Raw genomic sequence first — 21,926 nt, forward strand, 5'->3', positions numbered from 1 at the left:
GAGGTGGGTCACCTGGACGCCTGGGTCCCTTTGGCAGGAGGGGGCACCCGGACGCCTGGGTCCCTTGGAAAGGGGGGGGACACCCAGACACGTGGGCCCCTTGAGAGGGCACCCGGACACCTGGGCCCCTTCGAGGGGGGGCACCAGGACGCCTGGGCCCCTTTGGCAGGAGGGGGGCACCCAGATGGCTTAGTGTCCTCGGGGGGGGGGGGCACCCGGACGCCTGGGCCCCTTGCGTACGCAGGGGAGGGAAGGGGAATCCCCGGACGCCTGGTTCCCCTGGCAGCGGGGGTGGCTGGAGGTGGGGGGGGGGGGGAACCCGGACGCCTGGGCCCCTTTGGGGGTGGGGGTTGAGGGAGGGGCAGTAACCGGACGCCTGGGTCCCTGCGGCCGGGGGAGGAGGAACGACCCAGTCCCCCCAGTCGCCTCCAGTCCCTCCCAGTCCACCAAATCCCTCCCAGTCCCTCCCAGTGCTCCCAGTACCGGCGGGTATAAAGGGGCCCTGGGCAGGCGCCGGAGCAGCCGCTGCCACCATGACCCTGGGGTGAGTGTGACCGCGCGGGCCACAACACGCCACAACACGCTACAACATGCCACGACATGTCACAACACACTACAACACGCCACACCATGCTACAACACGTCAAAACATCCCACAACATGCCATAACATGCTACAACCTGCCATAACACACCACAACATGCTACAACACGCCACAACCTGCCAGTGAGGGACACACGTGCACAGGGACGGAGGGAGGAAGGGAAGGAGGAGGAGATGGAGACTGCGAAGGAGATGAGACGGGATGGAGGGATGGAGGTGGAGATGGATGGAGGGATGGAGGAAGAGATGGAGGGAGGGAGGAAGGGAGGGAGAGATGGAGGAAGGGATGGAGGGAGGGAGGTGGAGATGGAGATGGATGGAGAGGTGGAGGGATGAGGGATGGAGGAAAAGATGGACGGATGAGGGATGGAGATGGATGGAGGGGTGGTGGAATGGTGGGAGGAAGGGATGGAGGTGGAGATGGATGGAGAGATGGAGGGATGAGGGATGGAGATGGAGGGAGGGGTGGTGGGATGGAGGGAGGGAGGGATGGAGGTGGAGATGGATGGAGAGATGGAGGGATGAGGGATGGATGAAGAGATGGAGGGAGGAAGGGATGGAGAGATGGAGGAAGGGATGGAGGCATGAAGGTGGAGATGGATGGAGGGGTGGTGGGATGGAGGGAGGAAGGGATGGAGGTGGAGGGGGAGGAGGACTGGAGAGATGGAGGGATGAGGGATGGAGGGAGAGGTAGGAGGGATGGAGGAGGAGCTGGATGGAGAGAAGGTGGGATGGAGGGAGGAAGGGATGGAAGTGGCAAAGGAGTGATGGAGGGATGGAGGATGAGATGGAGGGACGGATGGAGATCGAGAAGGAGACGAGAAGGGATGGAGAGATGGAGGGAGGGAGGAAGCAATGGGAGGAAGGACGGAGGAAGAGATGGAGGGATGGCGAAGGAGATGGAGGGAAGGAAGGATGGAGGCAGAGCTGGAGGGATGGATGGAGGAAGAGGTGGAGGAGGGGTGAAGAGATGGAGATGGAGGAAGGGATGGAGAGATGGATGGATGGAGAGAAGGAAGGAGGGATGGAGGGAGGGATGGAGGGATGGACAGGAGAGATGGAGGGATGGAGGGACAGATGGAGAGATGGAGGGATGGACAGAAGGAGGGATGGAGAGATGGACAGAAGGAGGGATGGAGGGAAGGATGGAGGGAGGGATGAAGACATGGAGAGATGGAGGGATGGACAGAAGGAGGGATGGAGAGATGGACAGAAGGAGGGATGGAGGGATGGATGGAGGGATGGACAGAAGGGGGATGGAGAGATGGATGGATGGATGGACAGAAGGAGGGACGGACAGGAGAGATGGAGGGAAGGGGGATGGAGGGATGGATGAAGAGATGGAGAGATGGAGGGATGGACGGGAGGGATGGAGGGATGAGCAGGAGGGATGGATGGAGAGATGGAGGGATGGATAGAAGAAGGGATGGATGGAAGGGTGGAGGGATGGACAGGAGGGATGGATGGAGGGATGGTGATGGTTGGAGAGATGGAGGGATGGAGGGATGGACAGGAGGGATGACAGGAGGGATGGAGGGATGGAGGGATGGATGGAGGGATGGACAGGAGGGAGGGATGCAGGGATGACAGGAGGGATGGAGAGATGGAGGGATGGAGGGATGGATGGAGAGATGGAGGGATGGAGAGATGGAGGGATGGATGGAGGGATGGACAGGAGGGATGGATGGAGGGATGGTTGGAGAGATGGAGAGATGGAGGGATGATGGAGAGATGGAGGGGATGGACAGAAGGAGGGACAGAAGGAGGGATGGATGGAGGGGTGGTTGGAGAGATGGAGAGATGGAGGGATGACAGGAGGGATGGATGGAGGGATGGACAGGAGGGATGGAGAGATGGAGGGATGACAGGAGGGATGGACGGATGGATGGAGAGATGGAGGGATGGAGAGATGGAGGGATGGATGGAGGGATGGTTGGAGAGATGGATGGAGGGATGGTTGGAGAGATGGAGAGATGGAGGGATGACAGGAGGGATGGACAGGAGGGATGGAGAGATGAAGGGATGGAGAGATGGAGGGATGGATGGAGGGATGGTTGGGGAGATGGAGAGATGGAGGGATGATGGAGAGATGGAGGGGATGGACAGAAGGAGGGACAGAAGGAGGGATGGATGGAGGGGTGGTTGGAGAGATGGAGAGATGGAGGGATGACAGGAGGGATGGATGGAGGGATGGACAGGAGGGATGGAGAGATGGAGGGATGACAGGAGGGATGGACGGATGGATGGAGAGATGGAGGGATGGAGAGATGGAGGGATGGATGGAGGGATGGTTGGAGAGATGGAGAGATGGAGGGATGGTTGGAGAGATGGAGAGATGGAGGGATGACAGGAGGGATGGACAGGAGGGATGGAGAGATGAAGGGATGGAGAGATGGAGGGATGGATGGAGGGATGGTTGGGGAGATGGAGAGATGGAGGGATGGACAGGAGGGATGGAGAGATGGAGGGATGGAGGGATGGAGGGATGGATGGAGAGATGGAGGGGATGGACAGAAGGAGGGATGGATGGAGAGATGGAGGGATGACAGGAGGGATGGATGGAGGGATGGACAGGAGGGATGGAGAGATGGAGGGATGACAGGAGGGATGGACGGATGGATGGAGAGATGGAGGGATGGAGAGATGGAGGGATGGATGGAGGGATGGTTGGAGAGATGGATGGAGGGATGGTTGGAGAGATGGAGAGATGGAGGGATGACAGGAGGGATGGACAGGAGGGATGGAGAGATGAAGGGATGGAGAGATGGAGGGATGGATGGAGGGATGGTTGGGGAGATGGAGAGATGGAGGGATGATGGAGAGATGGAGGGGATGGACAGAAGGAGGGACAGAAGGAGGGATGGATGGAGGGGTGGTTGGAGAGATGGAGAGATGGAGGGATGACAGGAGGGATGGATGGAGGGATGGACAGGAGGGATGGAGAGATGGAGGGATGACAGGAGGGATGGACGGATGGATGGAGAGATGGAGGGATGGAGAGATGGAGGGATGGATGGAGGGATGGTTGGAGAGATGGATGGAGGGATGGTTGGAGAGATGGAGAGATGGAGGGATGACAGGAGGGATGGACAGGAGGGATGGAGAGATGAAGGGATGGAGAGATGGAGGGATGGATGGAGGGATGGTTGGGGAGATGGAGAGATGGAGGGATGGACAGGAGGGATGGAGAGATGGAGGGATGGAGGGATGGAGGGATGGATGGAGAGATGGAGGGGATGGACAGAAGGAGGGATGGATGGAGAGATGGAGGGATGACAGGAGGGATGGATGGAGGGATGGACAGGAGGGATGGACGTGTCCCCCCCTCACCCCGCATCCCCCAGCTCCAGGCAGACGAAGGCCCCCATCCCCCTCCTCCTCCTCCTCCTGCTGGGTGAGTCGGGGATGCGCTGGGGGGGGGGCGGGAGGCAGGTGACACAGGTGCCACCGGGGTGGTGGCACCAGGAGGTGGCACCAACTTGAGGAGGGAGGGTGACATGGGGGTGGTGACACCAGGTGGGAGGTGAGGGTGATGTCAGGGCCAGCAGGGGTGGGGACGGAGATGACACGGAGGGTGACATCGGGGGGGGGACACAGTAGGGTGACCCCCCTTCCCCCCCCCAATCCTAGAGCTGGCGTCCAGCAGCCCCTGGCCCACGACGGTGGCGGTGGCGGGTGAGGACCCATGGGGGGGCACCCATGGGTGGGGGGCACCCATGAGGAGGTGGCTCCCAGACCCATGGAGGGGGGGGTCCCAGTTTTATACTTGGGGGTACTGGGCCCATACTGGGAGGTCCTAGGGTGACCCTGGGGGGGTCTTAGGCTCATACTGGGGGGGGGGGTCTCCACACCCATACTGGAGGTCCAGGTCCATACTGGAGGTCCCACACCCATACTGGGAGGTCCCACACCCATACTGGGAGGTCCAGGTCCATCCTGGGGGGGTCCCACACCCGTACTGGGGTGTCCCACACCCATACTGCAGGTCCCAGGCCCATACTGGGGGTCCCACACCCATCCTGGAGGGTCCCAAAACCATACTGAGAGGTTCAGGTCCATACTGGGGGTCCCACACCCATACCGGGAGGTCCCAGGCCCATATTGGAGGTCCAGGTCCATACTGGGAGTCCCACATCCATACTGGGGGGGTCCCAGACCTATACTGGGAGGTCCCACACCCATCCTGGGGGGGTCCCACACCCATCCTGGAGGTCCAGGTCCACACTGGGGGGTCCCGCACCCATCCTGGAGGGTCCCACACCCCTATGGGGAGGTCCCATATCCATACTGGAGGTCCCAGGGCCATACTGGGGGCCTCACACCCATACTGGGGGGATCCCAGGCCCATACCGGGTGGTGGTCCTGGGCCCCTACTGGGTGGTGGTCCCAGACCCATCCTGGAGGAGGTCCCAGGCCCATACCGGGGGTCCCAGTCCCATACTGGGTGGTGGTCCCAGACCCATCCTGGAGGAGGTCCTAGGCCCATACCGGGGGTCCCAGTTCCATACGGGGTGGTGGTCCCAGACCCATCCTGGGGGCGGATTGGAGCCCAGGTGGGTGCCTGGGGGTGGCGAGCACCCCTGGGTGCCGGTGGGGGGGGTGCTGAGGGCCCCCCCCCCAGGGGGGCGACTCTACCCCTTTGGGCCAAGGGTCGGGGACAGCAGCACCCCCCGTGAGGACGACGGCATGAGCCCCCCCGTGGTCCTGAGCCACCCCTTCACCTTCTACGGCCGCCCCCACCACTCCCTCTACGTGCGTGGGGCTCGGGGGGGCGGGGGGCTCGAGAGGTCGGGGGGGGACAGCGTGGGGACACCATGGATCGGGGTCACCATGGCTTGGGGACGCTTGGGGTCACCACGGGTTGCGGTGCTTGGGCTGCCCTGGATGGGGCCACCACAGCTTGGGGACATCATAGCTTGGGAATGCTTGAGGCCACCATGGCTTGGGGACACTTGGGGTCATCACAGGTCGGGGTGCTTGGGCTGCCCCGGGTGGGGACGCCATGGTTTGGGGACACCACAGCTTGTGGGTGTTGGGGTATCCTAGGTGGGGCCACCACGGCTTGGGGACGCTTGGGGCCACCATGGGTCAGGGTGCTTGGGGTGCCCTGAGTGGGGACACCATGGCTTGGGGACACCACGGCTTGTGGATGCTTGAGGCCGCCATGGCTTGGGGACACTTGGGCTGCCCTGGGTGGGGCCACCATGGCTTGGGGACACTTGGGGTCACCATGGGTCAGGGTGATTGGGGTGCCCTGGGTGGGGACACCATCGCTTGGGGACACCACGGCTTGGGGATGCTTGAGGCCACCATGGCTTGGGGACACTTGGCGTACCCTAGGTGGGAACATCATGGCTTGGGGCCACCACAGCTTGGGGACGCATGGGGCCACCATGCCTCGGGGAGGCTTGGGGTGCCCTAGGTGGAACCACCACAGCTTGGGGACCCCCCCCCCAGGGCATGGCGACACCATGCCTTGGGGACCTCACAGCTGGGTGCTCCCACCACCAGCCCCCGCCACGTGCTGACGGGTGCCACCTCGGGGCGGGGGGGGCAGGTGAACAACAACGGCGTGGTGTCGTTCGGGGTGGGGGTGCCCGAGTTCACCCCCCACCCCTTCCCACTGCCCGGGCACCGACCCTTCGTGGCCCCGTACTGGGCCGACGTGGACACGCGCTGGGGTGGCGACGTCTTCTACCGCGAGAGCCGGGACCCCGAGCTGCTGGCCCAGCTGGCCCGTGACCTGCGTCCCGCCGTGGGTCCCGGCGACCCCGTCCCCCAGCCCACCTGGGCCTTCGTGGCCACCTGGTACCGCGTGGCCTTCTTTGGCACGGCCAGCAAGAAGGTGGGACGTGGGGACACGGCGGGAGGGGAGGAAGGGGGACGGGGAGGGTTGTGGGGACGTGGTGGGACATGGAGGACGTGGTGGAACATGGAGGGACACGGAGAAAAACCTCTCCCCCCCCTCCACCTCCCCGTAGGTGAACACCTTTCAGGCCGTGCTGGCCACCGATGACGTCATGGCCTTCATCATGCTCAACTATGGTGACATCCAATGGACCACGGGTATCTCCAACGGGGGTGACCCCCACACTGGCCTGGGGGGCATTCCGGCCCAGGTGGGTGCAGGTGGGAAAGGGACACGCAGCCACGCCGTGACACACATGTGTCACATCCCCACATCCCCAACTGCGGGCAGAGTGAAGGGGACGTTGCAGCAGGACACCCTCCATGGTGGCCACCTCCATGGGCAGAGTGAAGGGGACGTGGTGATGGGACACCCTCCTTGGTGGCCACCTCCATGGGCAGAGTGAAGGGGACATGGTGATGGGACACCCTCCATGGTGGCCACCTCCATGGGCAGAGTGAAGGGGACATTGCAGCAGGACACCCTCCATGGTGGCCACCTCCATGGGCAGAGTGAAGGGGATGTGGTGATGGGACACCCTCCATGGTGGCCACCTCCATGGGCAGAGCGAAGGGGATGTTGCAGGAGGACACCCTCCTTGGTGGCCACCTCCATGGGCAGAGTGAAGGGGACATGGTGATGGGACACCCTCCTTGGTGGCCACCTCCATGGGCAGAGTGAAAGGGACGTGGTGATGGGACACCCTCCACGGTGGCCACCTCCATGGGCAGAGCGAAGGGGATGTTGCAAGAGGACACCCTCCATGGTGGCCACCTCCATGGGCAGAGCGAAGGGGACATTGCAGCAGGACACCCTCCTTGGTGGCCACCTCCATGGGCAGAGTGAAGGGGATGTTGCAGCAGGACACCCTCCTTGGTGGCCACCTCCATGGGCAGAGTGAAGGGGACATGGTGATTGGACACCCTCCACGGTGGCCACCTCCATGGGCAGAGTGAAGGGGATGTGGTGATGGGACACCCTCCTTGGTGGCCACCTCCATGGGCAGAGCGAAGGGGACATTGCAGCAGGACACCCTCCTTGGTGGCCACCTCCATGGGCAGAGCGAAGGGGACATTGCAGCAGGACACCCTCCTTGGTGGCCACCTCCATGGGCAGAGTGAAGGGGATGTTGCAGCAGGACACCCTCCTTGGTGGCCACCTCCATGGGCAGAGTGAAGGGGATGTGGTGATGGGATACCCTCCTTGGTGGCCACCTCCATGGGCAGAGTGAAGGGGACGTTGCAGCAGGACACCCTCCATGGTGGCCACCTCCATGGGCAGAGTGAAGGGGACATGGTGATGGGACACCCTCCTTGGTGGCCACCTCCATGGGCAGAGTGAAGGGGACATGGTGATGGGACACCCTCCATGGTGGCCACCTCCATGGGCAGAGTGAAGGGGACATTGCAGCAGGACACCCTCCATGGTGGCCACCTCCATGGGCAGAGTGAAGGGGTGTGGTGGCAGGACACCCTCCTTGGTGGCCACCTCCATGGGCAGAGTGAAGGGGATGTGGTGATGGGATACCCTCCTTGGTGGCCACCTCCATGGGCAGAGTGAAGGGGATGTTGCAAGAGGACACCCTCCATGGTGGCCACCTCCATGGGCAGAGCGAAGGGGATGTTGCAAGAGGACACCCTCCATGGTGGCCACCTCCATGGGCAGAGCGAAGGGGACATTGCAGCAGGACACCCTCCTTGGTGGCCACCTCCATGGGCAGAGTGAAGGGGATGTTGCAGCAGGACACCCTCCTTGGTGGCCACCTCCATGGGCAGAGTGAAGGGGATGTGGTGATGGGACACCCTCCATGGTGGCCACCTCCATGGGCAGAGTGAAGGGGATGTGGTGATGGGACACCCTCCATGGTGGCCACCTCTATGGGCAGAGTGAAGGGGATGTGGTGATGGGACACCCTCCACGGTGGCCACCTCCATGGGCAGAGTGAAGGGGATGTTGCAGGAGGACACCCTCCTTGGTGGCCACCTCCATGGGCAGAGTGAAGGGGATGTGGTGATGGGACACCCTCCACGGTGGCCACCTCCATGGGCAGAGTGAAGGGGATGTGGTGATGGGACACCCTCCACGGTGGCCACCTCCATGGGCAGAGTGAAGGGGATGTGGTGATGGGACACCCTCCATGGTGGCCACCTCCATGGGCAAAGTGAAGGCGTCTCGGCCCTGGGACATCCCCGTAGCCAGCCAGGGGAGGGTGGCCAGACCACGGGGACACCTGTAGCACCCGCGGGTCCCTCCAGGTGGGCTTCAACAGCGGCGACGACACCCACTACTACAACGTGCTGGGCTCGCGGACGCCGGCGGTGCTGCACGTGGGGCGCACCTCCAACGTGGGCGTCCCCGGGCGCTGGGTCTTCCGCGTCGACGAGTTCACGGCCACCGAGGGGCCACCACCGGAGACAGCTTGGGACACCCAGGGGACACCCCGGGCCACCGACAGGACGCCCGGGACCACCCAGACGACAGCCAGGGCCACCGAGGAGACATCGGAGGAGGAACCCAGCTACATCTGCGGGTGGTGGGTGGCCTCCGAGCCCGGACGCCTGGGTCCCTTCTCCGGGGCCGAAACCCGGACGCCTGGGCCCCCTGACACCCGCTTTTTGTCCCCCTCCACCCCCTCCCCGCAGACGGTGAAGGCGACTCCACGGGACCCGGCGCCAACCCAACGCGCAATAAAGAGCCGCCGGGCAGCCGGCGGGCGCAGCGACACGCGTGTGCGTGTGCCGGGGCACGGCCGGGGTGGGGGGCACCCTAATACCCGCTCCCCGGGCACCCTAATAACCCCCCTGGGCACCCAATAGCCCCCTGAGCACCCTAATAGCCCACCTGGGCACCCAAATAGCCCCCTGAGCACCCTAATAACCCATCTGAGCACCCTAATAACCCCCCTGAGCACCCTAATAGCCCACCTGGGCACCCAAATAGCCCCCCGGCCACCCTAATAACCCATCTGAGCACCCAAATAGCCCCCCAGACACCCTAATACTCCCCTTGAGCACCCTAATAACTCCCTGAGCACCCTAATATCCCACCTGGGCACCCAAACAGCCCCCCGGGCACCCTAATAGCCCCCTGGGCACCCTAATAACCCCTTTGAGCACCCTAATAACCCATCTGAGCACCCAAAGAGCCCCCCTAATAACCCCCTGAGCACCCTAATATCCCACCTGGGCATCCTAATAGCCCCCTGGGCACCCTAATAGCCCCTCTGAGCAACCTAATAACTCCCTGAGCTCCCTAATATCCCACCTGGGCACCCTAATACCCCCCTGAGCACCTTAATAACCCATCTGAGCACCCCAAAAGCCCCCCAGGCACCCATATAACCCCCTTGAGCACCCTAATAACCCCCTGAGCACCCTAGTAGCCCCCCTGAGCACCCTAATATCCCACCGGGCATCCTAATATTCCCCCTGGGCACCCTAATAGCCCCTCTGAGCACCCAAATAGCCCCCCGGGCACCCTAATAGCCCCCTGAGCACCCTACCCTGGGCACCCTAATAGCCCCCCTAGGCACCCTACTAGCCCCCCTGGGCACCCTAATAGCCCTCTGAGCACCCCAATAACCCCCCTGAGCATCCTAATATCCCCCTGGGCACCCTAATAGCCCCCTGAGCACCCTAATAACCCCCTTGAACACCCCAATAAACCCCCTGGGCACCCTAATAGCCCCCTGAGCACCCTAATAACCCCCTTGAACACCTTAATAAACCCCCTGGGCACCCTAATAGCCCCTCTGGGCACCCAAACATCCCCCTAAGCATCCTAATATCCCTCCAAGCACCCTAATAACCCCCTGGGCACCCAAATACCCGCCATGGGCACCCTAATAGGCCCCCTGAGCACCCGAATAGCCCCTTGGGCACCCAAATATCACCCCCTTGAGCACCCTAATATCCCACCTGAGCACCCTAATATCCCACCTGAGCACGCTAATAACCCCCAAGGCACCCTAATATCCCCCCTGAGCACCCTAATAACCCCTTTGAGCACCCTAATATCCTACTTGGGCACCCTAATATCCCCCCCGAGCACCCTAATAACCCCCCTGAGCACCCAAATAGCCCCCTGAGCACCCAAATAACCCCCTTGAGCACCATAATAACCCATCTGAGCACCCTAATAATCCCCCTGAGCACCCTAATAAGCCATCTGAGCACCCTAATACCCCCTTGAGCACCCTAATAACCCCCCTGAGCACCCAAATAGCCCCCTGAGCACCCAAATAACCCCCTTGAGCACCATAATAACCCATCTGAGCACCCTAATAATCCCCCTGAGCACCCTAATAAGCCATCTGAGCACCCTAATACCCCCTTGAGCACCCTAATAACCCCCCTGAGCACCCAAATAGCCCCCTGAGCACCCAAATAACCCCCTTGAGCACCATAATAACCCATCTGAGCATCCTAATAATCCCCCTGAGCACCCTAATAAGCCATCTGAGCACCCTAATACCCCCTTGAGCACCCTAATAGCCCCTCTGAGCACCCTAATAGCTCCCTGAGCACCCTAATATCCCACCTGGGCACCCTAATAACCCACCTTGAGCACCCAAATAGCCCCCTGAGCACCCTAATATCTCTCTGAGCACCCTAATAAGCCATCTGAGCACCCTAATACCATTGGGCGGGGGAGGGGGGGGGTCCTGACTCCTACCTCCCCCCACGCTGCCCCCCCTCCGCCCCTTCCAGGTGCAAGCCCCGCCCCCTTCCCCGCCTAGGCCCCGCCCCTTTCTCCCCGGCCCTGCCCCCTGCCCCGGGGGGCGTTTGCCTGGCCACGCCCCCTCCCAGGTGCGGCCCCGCCCCCTCGCCTTCCAGCTCGACCGTTGCCGGTGCGGGCAGGTGAGTGGTGGCAGCCCGGACGCCTGGGCCCCTTTTGGAGGGGGGGGGGAGGGGGAGGTTCTGGACGCCTGGGCCCCTTTTTGGGGGTGAGGGGTCCCAGACGCCTGGGCCCCTCTTGAGGAGGGGTCCCCGGACGCCTGGGTCCCTTTTGGGGTCCCCGGACGCCTGGGCCCCTTTTGGGAGTGAGGGGTCCCGGACGCCTGGGCCCCTCTTGAGGAGGGGTCCCCGGACGCCTGGGTCCCTTTTGGGGTCCCCGGACGCCTGGGCCCCTTTTGGGAGTGAGGGGTCCTGGACGCCTGGGCCCCTTTGGGACCGTCCCCGGACGCCTGGGCCCCTTTTTGGGGGTGAGGGGTCCTGGACGCCTGGGCTCTTTTTGGGGTCCCCGGACGCCTGGGCCCCAAGAGGGGAGGGGCGGGGGGGAGGGGACACTAGGCAGGTCCGGGACCCCCCCCCCTCCCTCCTCCCCCAACCCCCACCCCCGAAGGGACCCAGGCGTCCGGGGGCCGGTGGCACCGCCTGGTTCCTGCCTGTCTTATCTGGGGCCAGGCTGTGCCGGGAGAGGGACCCAGGCGTCCGGGAGCAGCCCTGCCTCCCCCCCCATCCCCCCCCTGCCAGACTTGAAGGGGCCCAGGTGTCCGGGTGCCCTCTCAAGGGGCCCAGGCGTCCGGGTGTCCCCCCCCCCCTTTCCAAGGGGCCCAGGTGTCCGGGTGCCCTTTCAAGGGGCCCAGGCGTCCGGGTGTCCCCCCCCCTTTCCAAGGGACCCAGGTGTCCGGGTGTCCCCCCTCTTCCAAGGGGCCCAGGCGTCCGGGTGCCCCTCCAAAGGGACCCAGGCGTCCGGGTGTCCCCCCTTTCCAAGGGGCCCAGGCGTCCGGGTGCCCCCCAAAGGGACCCAGGCGTCCGGGTGTTCCCCCTTTCCAAGGGGCCCAGGTGTCCGGGTGCCCTCTCAAGGGGCCCAGGCGTCCGGGTGTTCCCCCTTTCCAAGGGGCCCAGGTGTCCGGGTGTCCCCCAAAGGGACCCAGGCGTCCGGGTGTCCCCCGCTTTCCAAGGGGCCCAGGTGTCCGGGTGCTCTCTCAAGGGGCCCAGGCGTCCGGGTGTCCCCCAAAGGGACCCAGGCGTCCGGGTGTCCCCTCCTTTCCAAGGGGCCCAGGTGTCCGGGTGTCCCCCCTTTCCAAGGGGCCCAGGTGTCCGGGTGCCCCCCAAAGGGACCCAGGCGTCCGGGTGTCCCCCCCTTTCCAAGGGGCCCAGGTGTCCGGGTGCCCCCCAAAGGGACCCAGGCGTCCGGGTGCCCCCCTCCTCCAAGGGGCCCAGGCGTCCGGGTGCCCCCCCCCGCAAAAGGGACCCAGGCGTCCGGGGATCCCCCTCCCCCCAAGGGGCCCAGGCGTCCGGGTGCCCCCCCCCCCCCGCCCTTCCAAAGGGCCCAGGCGTCCGGGCTGTGACTCACCCTGCCTTGGAGCTAGAAAGGGCTCAGGCATCCGGCCCCACCCAAAAGGGCCCAGGCGTCCGGGCCAAAACCCCACCCAACCCTGGAACTCGGAGGGGCCCAGGCGTCCGGCCCCACCCAAAGGGGCCCAGGTGTCCGGGCTGTAACCCCTGCCCGGGAGCTTCAGGGGACCCAGGCGTCCAGCCCCCCCCCCCCCATGCTCTCCCCAGAAGGGGCCCAGGTGTCCGGGTCTCCCCAACCCCCCACCCCACCCCAAAGGGGCCCAGGTGTCCGGGGACCCCCCCAATATTCCCCCCCCCAAAGGGGCCCAGGTGTCCGGCCCCCCTCCACCCCTAAAGGGGCCCAGGCATCCGGCTCCACCCAAAGGGGCCCAGGCGTCCAGGTCCCCCCCCCGTCACCTCCAGAGGGGCCCAGGCGTCCGGGTCCCCCCCATCACCTCCCGAGGGGCCCAGGCATCCGGGCCCCCCCCCGTAACCCCCCCCACAGGGGCCCAGGCGTCCAGGTCCCCCCCATCACCCCCACAGGGGCCCAGGCATCCGGATCCCCCCACCCGACTCCCCCAAGGGGCCCAGGCGTCCGGCCCCCCCCATATCCCCCCACCCAAAGGGGCCCAGGTGTCCGGGTCCCCCCCCCCCCAAAGGGGCCCAGGCATCTGGCCCCCCCCATCACTTCCCAAGGGGCCCAGGTGTCCGGGTCCCCACCCCACTCCTCCAAGGAGCCCAGGCGTCCGGGTCCCCCCCATCACCTCCCGAGGGGCCCAGGCGTCCGGGTCCCCCCCATCACTTCCCGAGGGGCCCAGGTGTCCCGGTCCCCACCCCACTCCTCCAAGGGGCCCAGGCGTCCAGGTCCCCCCCATCACCTCCCGAGGGGCCCAGGCGTCCGGGTCCCCCCCATCACTTCCCGAGGGGCCCAGGTGTCCCGGTCCCCACCCCACTCCTCCAAGGGGCCCAGGCGTCCGGGTCCCCCCCATCACCTCCCGAGGGGCCCAGGCGTCCGGGTCCCCCCCATCACTTCCCGAGGGGCCCAGGTGTCCCGGTCCCCACCCCACTCCTCCAAGGGGCCCAGGCGTCCGGGTCCCCCCCATCACCTCCCGAGGGGCCCAGGCGTCCGAGTCCCCCCCATCACTTCCCGAGGGGCCCAGGTGTCCCGGTCCCCACCCCACTCCTCCAAGGGGCCCAGGTGTCCGGCCCCCCCATATCCCCCCACCCCAAAGGGGCCCAGGTGTCCGGGTCCCCCCTCATATCCCCCCACCCCAAAGGGGCCCAGGCGTCCAGGTCCCCCCCCATATCCCCCCACCCAAAGGGGCCCAGGTGTCCGGGTCCCCCCCATCACCTCCCGAGGGGCCCAGGCATCCGGATCCCCCCCCCACTCCCCCAAGGGGCCCAGGTGTCCGGCCCCCCCCACCCCACCCCTAAAGGGGCCCAGGCATCCGGCTCCACCCAAAGGGGCCCAGGCGTCCGGGTCCCCCCGTCACCTCCAGAGGGGCCCAGGCATCCGGGTCCCCCCCCCCATTCCCCCAAGGGGCCCAGGTGTCCGGGCCCCCCCCATATCCCCCCACCCAAAGGGGCCCAGGCGTCCGGGCCCCCCTCCACCCCCAAAGGGGCCCAGGCGTCCGGGCCCTCACCACCCCCCCCCCACAGGTCACAGGTCGAGGTCGCGCCATGGCCTGGGCCCCCCTCGGGGGGCTGCTGCTGCTCGCAGGTGGGGGGTGGGGGCGGCGCGCCGGGCCGCTTTCGGGGCGTTGGGGGGCATTTTGGGTGATTTTGGGGCATTTGGGAAGGTTTTGGGGGCAGTTTGGGGGATTTTGGGGGCGTTTTAGGTGGTTTGGGGGCAATTGGGGAGTTTTGGGGCATTTGGGGTGGTTTGTTGACATTTTGGGTGGTTATGGGGCATTTTGGGTGGTTTGGGGGCATTTTGGTTGATTTGGGGGCATTTAGGGTGGTTTGGGGGCATTTTGGGGCAATTTGGGGGCATTTGGGTGCTTTTGGGGCAGTTAGGGGAGTTTTGGGGCAATTTGGGGGATTTTGGAGTCATTTTGGGGCATTTGGGGGCATTTGGGGGGATTTGGGGCAGTTTGGGGTGGTTTGGGGGCAATTTGGGGGATTTTGGGGGCATTTGGGGGATTTTGGGGTCATTTTGGGGCATTTAGGGGGATTTGGGGGCAGTTTGGGGTGGTTTGGGGCAATTTGGGGGATTTTGGGTGCTTTTGGGGCATTTTGGGGCATTTTGGGGGCGTTTTGGGGGGCTTGGGGGCAGTTAGGGGAGTTTTGGGGCAATTTGGGGCATTTAGGGGGATTTGGGTGCAGTTTGGGGTGGTTTGGGGCAATTTGGGGGATTTGGGGGGCATTTTGGGGCATTTGGGGGATTTGGGGCAGTTTGGGGTGGTTTTGGGGCAGTTTGGGGTGGGTTGGGGGGGTATTTGCCCCCCCAGCGCTATTTGCCCCCCCAGCTCTGCCCCTGGCTACCGCGAACCCCCCTCCCCCCCCCGGTGAGTGGGGCAAACTGGGAGGGGGGAGGGGCAACTGGGAGGGGGCGGAGCCCAAACTGGGACTGGGGAGCCCCAAACTGGGATGAAATGGCCCCAAACTGGGAGGGGGGGGGACGCCAAACTGGGATTGGGGACCTGGGGGGGGCCCAAACTGGGATGAAGTGACCCAAACTGGGAGGGGGGGACCCCAAACTGGGGTGAAAGGGCCCCAAACTGGGATGAAATGGCCCCAAACTGGGATTAGAGACTCCAAACTGGGATTGGGACCCCAAACTGGGGTGAAATGGCCCCAAACTGGGATTGGGGACCCCAAACTGGGAGGAAATGACCCCATAGTGGGGTGAAATGAGCCCAAACTGGGAGGAAGGGACCCCAAACTGGGATTGGGGACCCCAAACTGGGATGAAATGGCCCCAAACTGGGAAGGGGGAACCCCAAACTGGGATGAAATGGCCCCAAACTGGGATTCAGTCCCCCAAACTGGGATGAAATGGCCCCAAACTGGGAAGGGGGACCCTGACCTGGGACGAAATGGCCCCAAACTGGAAGGAGGGGACCCCAAACTGGGATGAAATGGCCCCGAACTGGGATGAAATGAATCCGAACTGGGATGAAATGGCCCCAAACTGGGATTGAATGGCCCCAAACTGGGATTCGGTCCCCCAAACTGGAACGAAATGACTGCAAACTGGGAAGGGGGGACCCCAAACTGGGACGAAATGACCCCAAACTGGGAGGAGAGGACCCTAAACTGGGACGAAATGGCCCCAAACTGGGAAGGGGGGACCCCAAACTGGGATTGGAGACCCCAAACTGGGATGAGATGGCCCCAAACTGGGAGGAGGGGACCCCAAACTGGGATGATATGACCACAAACTGGGAAGGGGGGACCCCAAACTGGGATTAAATGGCCCCAAACTGGGATTAGAGACCCCAAACTGGGATTGGGGACCCCAAACTGGGAGGAAATGGCCCCAAACTGGGAAGGGGGACCCTGACCTGGGACGAAATGGCCCTAAACTGGAAGGAGGGGACCCCAAACTGGGACGAAATGGCCCCGAATTGGGATGAAATGAATCCGAACTGGGATGAAATGGCCCCAAACTGGGATTAAATGGCCCCAAACTGGGATTGAATGGCCCCAAACTGGGATTGGGAACCCCAAACTGGGATGAAATGGCCCCAAACTGGGATTCGGTCCCCCAAACTGGAACGAAATGACTGCAAACTGGGAAGGGGGGACCCCAAACTGGGACGAAATGACCCCAAACTGGGAGGAGAGGACCCTAAACTGGGACGAAATGGCCCCAAACTGGGATGAAATGAACCCAAACTGGGACGAAATGGCCCCAAACTGGGAAGGGGGGACCCCAAACTGGGATTGGAGACCCCAAACTGGGATGAGATGGCCCCAAACTGGGAGGAGGGGACCCCAAACTGGGATGATATGACCACAAACTGGGAAGGGGGGACCCCAAACTGGGATTAAATGGCCCCAAACTGGGATTAGAGACCCCAAACTGGGATTGGGGACCCCAAACTGGGATGAAATGGCCCCAAAATGGGAAGGGGGAACCCCAAACTGGGATTGGGGACCCCAACCTGGGACGAAATGGCCCCAAACTGGGAGGAGGGGACCCCAAACTGGGACGAAATGGCCCCAAACTGGGATGAAATGAACCCAAACTGGGATGAAATGGCCCCGAACTGGGAAGGGGGGACCCCGACCTGGGACGAAATGGCCCTAAACTGGAAGGAGGGGACCCCAAACTGGGACGAAATGGCCCCGAACTGGGATGAAATGAATCCGAACTGGGATGAAATGGCCCCAAACTGGGATTGAATGGCCCCAAACTGGGATTCGGTCCCCCAAACTGGAACGAAATGACTGCAAACTGGGAAGGGGGGACCCCAAACTGGGACGAAATGACCCCAAACTGGGAGGAGAGGACCCTAAACTGGGACGAAATGGCCCCAAACTGGGAAGGGGGAACCCCAAACTGGGATTGGAGACCCCAAACTGGGATGAGATGGCCCCAAACTGGGAGGAGGGGACCCCAAACTGGGATGATATGACCCCAAACTGGGATAAAATGGCCCCAGACTGGGATTGGAGACCCCAAACTGGGATAAAATGGCCCCAAACTGGGAAGGGGGAACCCCAAATTGGGATGAAATGGCCCCAAACTGGGATTCGGTCCCCCAAACTGGAACGAAATGACCGCAGACTCGGAAGGGGGGACCCCAAACTGGGATGAAATGGCCCCAAACTGGGAAGGGGGGACCCCAAACTGGGATTGGAGACCCCAAACTGGGATTGGGGACCCCCAACTGGGATGAAATGGCCCCAAACTGGGAGGAGGGGACCCCAAACTGGGATTGAATGACCCCAAACTGGGTAGGGGGGACCCCAAACTGGGATAAAATGGCCCCAAACTGGGATTGGAGACCCCAAACTGGGAAGGGGGGACCCCAAACTGGGGTGAAATGGTCCCAAACTGGGACAAAATGACCCAAACTGGGAAGGGGGGCCCCCAAACTGGGACGAAACGTCCCCATACTGGGCCGGGGGGGGGGTCTGTACTGGGAGGGGGGGTCTCCCCTCCCCTCCCCCCCCCCGAGGACCCAGGCGTCCGGGGTGACCCTGCCCCTCCCCCCCCAGATGGCACCAGCCCCTTCCACTACGGTGAGTTGGGGACGTCGGGGACGTCGGGGGGGGGACGTCGGGGAGGGGGTGGCACCGGGGGGGGGGACGTTGGGGACACGGTGCCAATGGGAGGGACATCGGGGATGAGGTGGCACCGGGGGGGACGTTGGGGACACCGGTGTCACCAGGGGGGACATTGGGGACGGTGGTGACACTGAAGGAGATATCGGGGATGGGGTGACACCAGGGGGGACGTCGGGGACATCGGTGTCACCAGGGGGATGTCGGGGAGGGGGTGACACCGGGGGGGACGTCGGGGACATCGGTGTCACCAGGGGGGACATTGGGGACAGTGGTGACACTGAGGGGGACATCAAGGATGGGGTGACACCAGGGGGGACATTGAGGACACTGATGTCACTGAGGGGGACATCAAGGATGGGGTGACACCGGGGGGGGGACATTGGGGACATCGGTGTCACCGGGGGGGGCGTCGAGGAGGGGGTGACATCAGGGGGGATGTTGGGGACATCGGTGTCACCGGGGGGGGCATCGAGGAGGGGGTGACACCGGGGGGGGACATGGGGGACACGGTGCCAACGGGAGGCACATCGGGGATGAGGTGGCACCATGGGGACACCGGTGGCACCAGGGAGGGTGTTGGGGACCCTGGTGACACCGAAGGGGACGTCGGGGACACGTTGGGGACAGCCGTGTCCCCATTGTGTCCCCCCCCCCACCCCAGACTGGCACAGCCTCCGCGTGGGGGGGCTGGTGGTGGCCGCCGTCCTCTGCGTCATGGGCGTCGTCGTCCTCCTCAGTGAGTGACACCGGCCACCGCGGCGGGGGGGGGGGAACGTGTCCCCTGGGGTGGCCCTGAGTCACTTTGGGTGTCCCCATGTCACCTGGGGTGGCCTCGTGTCACCTGGGGTGTCCCCGTGCCACCTGGGGTGGTCCCATGTCACCTGGGGTGGGTCTTGTGTCACCTGAGGTGTCATCCAAGGTGTCCCTGAGTCACCTGGGGTGGCCCCGTGCCACCTGGGGTGGCCCTATGTCACCTGAGGTGTCCCCATGCCACCTGGGGTGTCCCCGTGTCACCTGGGGTGGGTCTTATGTCACCTAGGTGTCATCCAAGGTGTCCCCGAATCACCTGGGGTGGCCCTGTGCCACCTGGGGTGGCCCTATGTCACCTGAGGTGTCCCCATGCCACCTGGGGTGTCCCCGTGTCACCTGGGGTGGGTCTTATGTCACCTAGGTGTCATCCAAGGTGTCCCCGAATCACCTGGGGTGGCCCTGTGCCACCTGGGGTGTCCCCATGCCACCTGGGGTGGCGCTATGTCACCTGGGGTGGCCCCATGTCACCTGGGGTGGGTCTTGTGTCACCTGGGGTGGGTCTTGTGTCACCTAGGTGTCATCCAAGGTGTCCCCGAGTCACCTGGGGTGTCCCCATGCCACCTGGGGTGGCGCTATGTCACCTGAGGTGTCCCCATGCCACCTGGGGTGGCCCTGTGTCACCTGGGGTGTCCCCGTGTCACCTGGGGTGGGTCTTGTGTCACCTAGGTGTCATCCAAGGTGTCCCCGAGTCACCTGAGGTGTTCCCATGCCACCTGGGGTGGCCCCGTGTCACCTGGGGTGGGTCTTGTGTCACCTAGGTGTCATCCAAGGTGTCCCCGAGTCACCTGGGGTGGCCCTGAGCCACCTGGGGTGGCCCTATGTCACCTGAGGTGTTCCCATGCCACCTGGGGTGGCCCCGTGTCACCTGGGGTGGGTCTTGTGTCACCTAGGTGTCATCCAAGGTGTCCCCGAGTCACCTGGGGTGGCCCTGTGCCACCTGGGGTGGCCCTATGTCACCTGAGGTGTCCCCATGCCACCTGGGGTGGCCCCGTGTCACCTGGGGTGGACCTTGTGTCACCTAGGTGTCATGCAAGGTGTCCCCGTGTCACCCCGGGAGTCCTTGTGTCACCCTGGAGTGTCCCCTGGGGTGGCCCTGTGCCCTCTCGGGTGTCCCCGTGTCCCCTGGGCGTCCCCATGTCACCCCGAGTGTCACCGGGGGGGGGTCCTGGCGCCATCGTTGGGGGGTGACGTGTCCTGTCCCCATGTCCCCCCCCCCCAGGTGGCAAGTGCAAGTGTGGCAGGAAGGGCAGGTAGGGGGATGCGGGGACATTGGGGACACCGGTGTCACTGGGGGGGACATTGGGGACACTGGTGTCACTGGGGGGATGTTGGGGACACCAATGTCATTGGGTCGGGGGACATTGGGGACACCAGTGTCACTGGGTGGGGGGACACTGGGGACACCGGTGTCATTGGGTTGGATGTTGGGGACACCAGTGTCATTGGGTGGGGGGACATTGGGGACACCAGTGTCACTGGGTGGGGGGACACTGGGGACACCGGTGTCATTGGGTTGGATGTTGGGGACACCAGTGTCATTGGGTGGGGGGACATTGGGGACACCGGTGTCATTGGGTTGGATGTTGGGGACACCGGTGTCATTGGGTGGGAGGACACTGGGGACACCAGTGTCATTGGGTGGGGGGACACTGGGGACACCGGTGTCATTGGGTTGGATGTTGGGGACACCGGTGTCATTGGGTGGGAGGATACTGGGGACACCGGTGTCATTGGGTTGGATGTTGGGGACACCAGTGTCATTGGGTGGGGGGACACTGGGGACACCGGTGTCATTGGGTTGGATGTTGGGGGCACCGGTGTCATTGGGTGGGGGGACACTGGGGACACCGGTGTCATTGGGTTGGATGTTGGGGACACCACTGTCATTGGGTGGGAGGACACTGGGGACACTGGTGTCATTGGGTTGGATGTTGGGGACACCAGTGTCATTGGGTGGGGGGACATTGGGGACACCGGTGTCATTGGGTGGGGGGACATTGGGGACACCGGTGTCGTTGGGTTGGATGTTGGGGACACCAGTGTCATTGGGTGGGGGGACACTGGGGACACCAGTGTCATTGGGTTGGATGTTGGGGACACCGGTGTCATTGGGTCGGGGGACACTGGGGACACCGGTGTCATTGGGTGGGGGGACATTGGGGACACCGGTGCCGTTGGGTTGGATGTTGGGGACACCGGTGTCATTGGGTGGGGGGACACTGGGGACACCGGTGTCATTGGGTTGGATGTTGGGGACACCGGTGTCATTGGGTCGGGGGACACTGGGGACACCGGTGTCATTGGGTTGGATGTTGGGGACACCGGTGTCATTGGGTGGGGGGGCATTGGGGACACTGGTGTCATTGGGTTGGATGTTGGGGACACCAGTGTCATTGGGTGGGGGGACATTGGGGACACCGGTGTCATTGGGTTGGATGTTGGGGACACCGGTGTCATTGGGTGGGGGGACATTGGGGACACCAGTGTCATTGGGTGGGGGGACATTGGGGACACCGGTGTCGTTGGGTTGGATGTTGGGGACACCAGTGTCATTGGGTGGGGGGACATTGGGGACACCGGTGTCATTGGGTTGGATGTTGGGGACACCAGTGTCATTGGGTGGGGGGACATTGGGGACACCGGTGTCACCGGGTTGGGGGGGACACTGGGGGCACCGGTGTCACTGCGGGGACGTTGGGGACACTGGGGCGCTGGAGGTGACACCGGGCCACCATGGCCGCATCCCACCCGCCACCGCCCCCCCCTCGTCCCCTCCCGCAGCCGCCGCCGTCCCCCTCCGGAGAGCTGCCACCTCGTCACCCCCGGTACGTGTCTGTCCCCCTCATCCCCCACAACCCCTTGGGGGGGGGGGGGCCCAGGCGTCCGGGCCACCCCCAACCGACCTTCGCCCTCAATGTCCCCCCAGGAGCCACCGGCACGTGCTGAAGTGGGGAAGGGGGGGCCCAGGCGTCCGGCTGTCCCCAAGGGGAAGCTTTTGGGGACCTTCGCCCCTCCCCCCCCCAACAAAATATGAAGAAAAGGGGAATCGGCCTTAAAAAAAATGTTTTTTTTTTTAAAAGAAACAG

The 21,926-nt window shown here is 63.9% G+C and overlaps 2 protein-coding genes across 2 annotated transcripts; both read left to right on the top strand.

Annotated features, from left to right (window-relative positions):
• The first annotated feature begins 4,234 nt into the window (after nt 1–4,234).
• Nucleotides 4,235–9,232, top strand: LOC138063652 (sushi, nidogen and EGF-like domain-containing protein 1). The gene is made up of 6 exons (XM_068923384.1): nt 4,235–4,278; nt 5,225–5,355; nt 6,161–6,448; nt 6,585–6,722; nt 8,767–9,044; nt 9,154–9,232. Coding segments are annotated over exons 2-6 (771 nt in total). The 5' UTR covers nt 4,235–4,278; nt 5,225–5,289; the 3' UTR covers nt 9,155–9,232.
• Nucleotides 9,233–11,287: 2,055 nt separating this feature from the next.
• Nucleotides 11,288–21,861, top strand: LOC138063650 (FXYD domain-containing ion transport regulator 3-like). The gene is made up of 8 exons (XM_068923368.1): nt 11,288–11,370; nt 14,452–14,512; nt 15,261–15,299; nt 17,962–17,985; nt 18,692–18,766; nt 20,060–20,090; nt 21,622–21,665; nt 21,767–21,861. The coding sequence occupies exons 2-8, from the start codon at nt 14,473–14,475 to the stop codon at nt 21,784–21,786; spliced, it is 273 nt and encodes a 90-aa protein (XP_068779469.1). The 5' UTR covers nt 11,288–11,370; nt 14,452–14,472; the 3' UTR covers nt 21,787–21,861.
• The last annotated feature ends 65 nt before the right edge of the window (nt 21,862–21,926 follow it).

This window comes from Struthio camelus, chromosome 33, assembly GCF_040807025.1.
Source record: "Struthio camelus isolate bStrCam1 chromosome 33, bStrCam1.hap1, whole genome shotgun sequence".
NCBI classification, from domain to species: Eukaryota; Metazoa; Chordata; class Aves; order Struthioniformes; family Struthionidae; genus Struthio; species Struthio camelus.

Excerpts from the sequence above, each read along its gene's own strand:
- LOC138063652 (XM_068923384.1), top strand. The coding sequence starts at position 5,290 with ATGAGCCCCCCCGTGGTCCTGAGCCACCCCTTCACCTTCTACGGCCGC. Across the intron at positions 6,449-6,584 it reads TTGGCACGGCCAGCAAGAAG|GTGAACACCTTTCAGGCCGT; the intron begins GTGGGACGTGGG and ends ACCTCCCCGTAG. Across the intron at positions 6,723-8,766 it reads TGGGGGGCATTCCGGCCCAG|GTGGGCTTCAACAGCGGCGA; the intron begins GTGGGTGCAGGT and ends GGGTCCCTCCAG.
- LOC138063650 (XM_068923368.1), top strand. The coding sequence starts at position 14,473 with ATGGCCTGGGCCCCCCTCGGGGGGCTGCTGCTGCTCGCAG. Across the intron at positions 14,513-15,260 it reads GGGGCTGCTGCTGCTCGCAG|CTCTGCCCCTGGCTACCGCG; the intron begins GTGGGGGGTGGG and ends TTGCCCCCCCAG. Across the intron at positions 20,091-21,621 it reads AAGTGTGGCAGGAAGGGCAG|CCGCCGCCGTCCCCCTCCGG; the intron begins GTAGGGGGATGC and ends CCCCTCCCGCAG.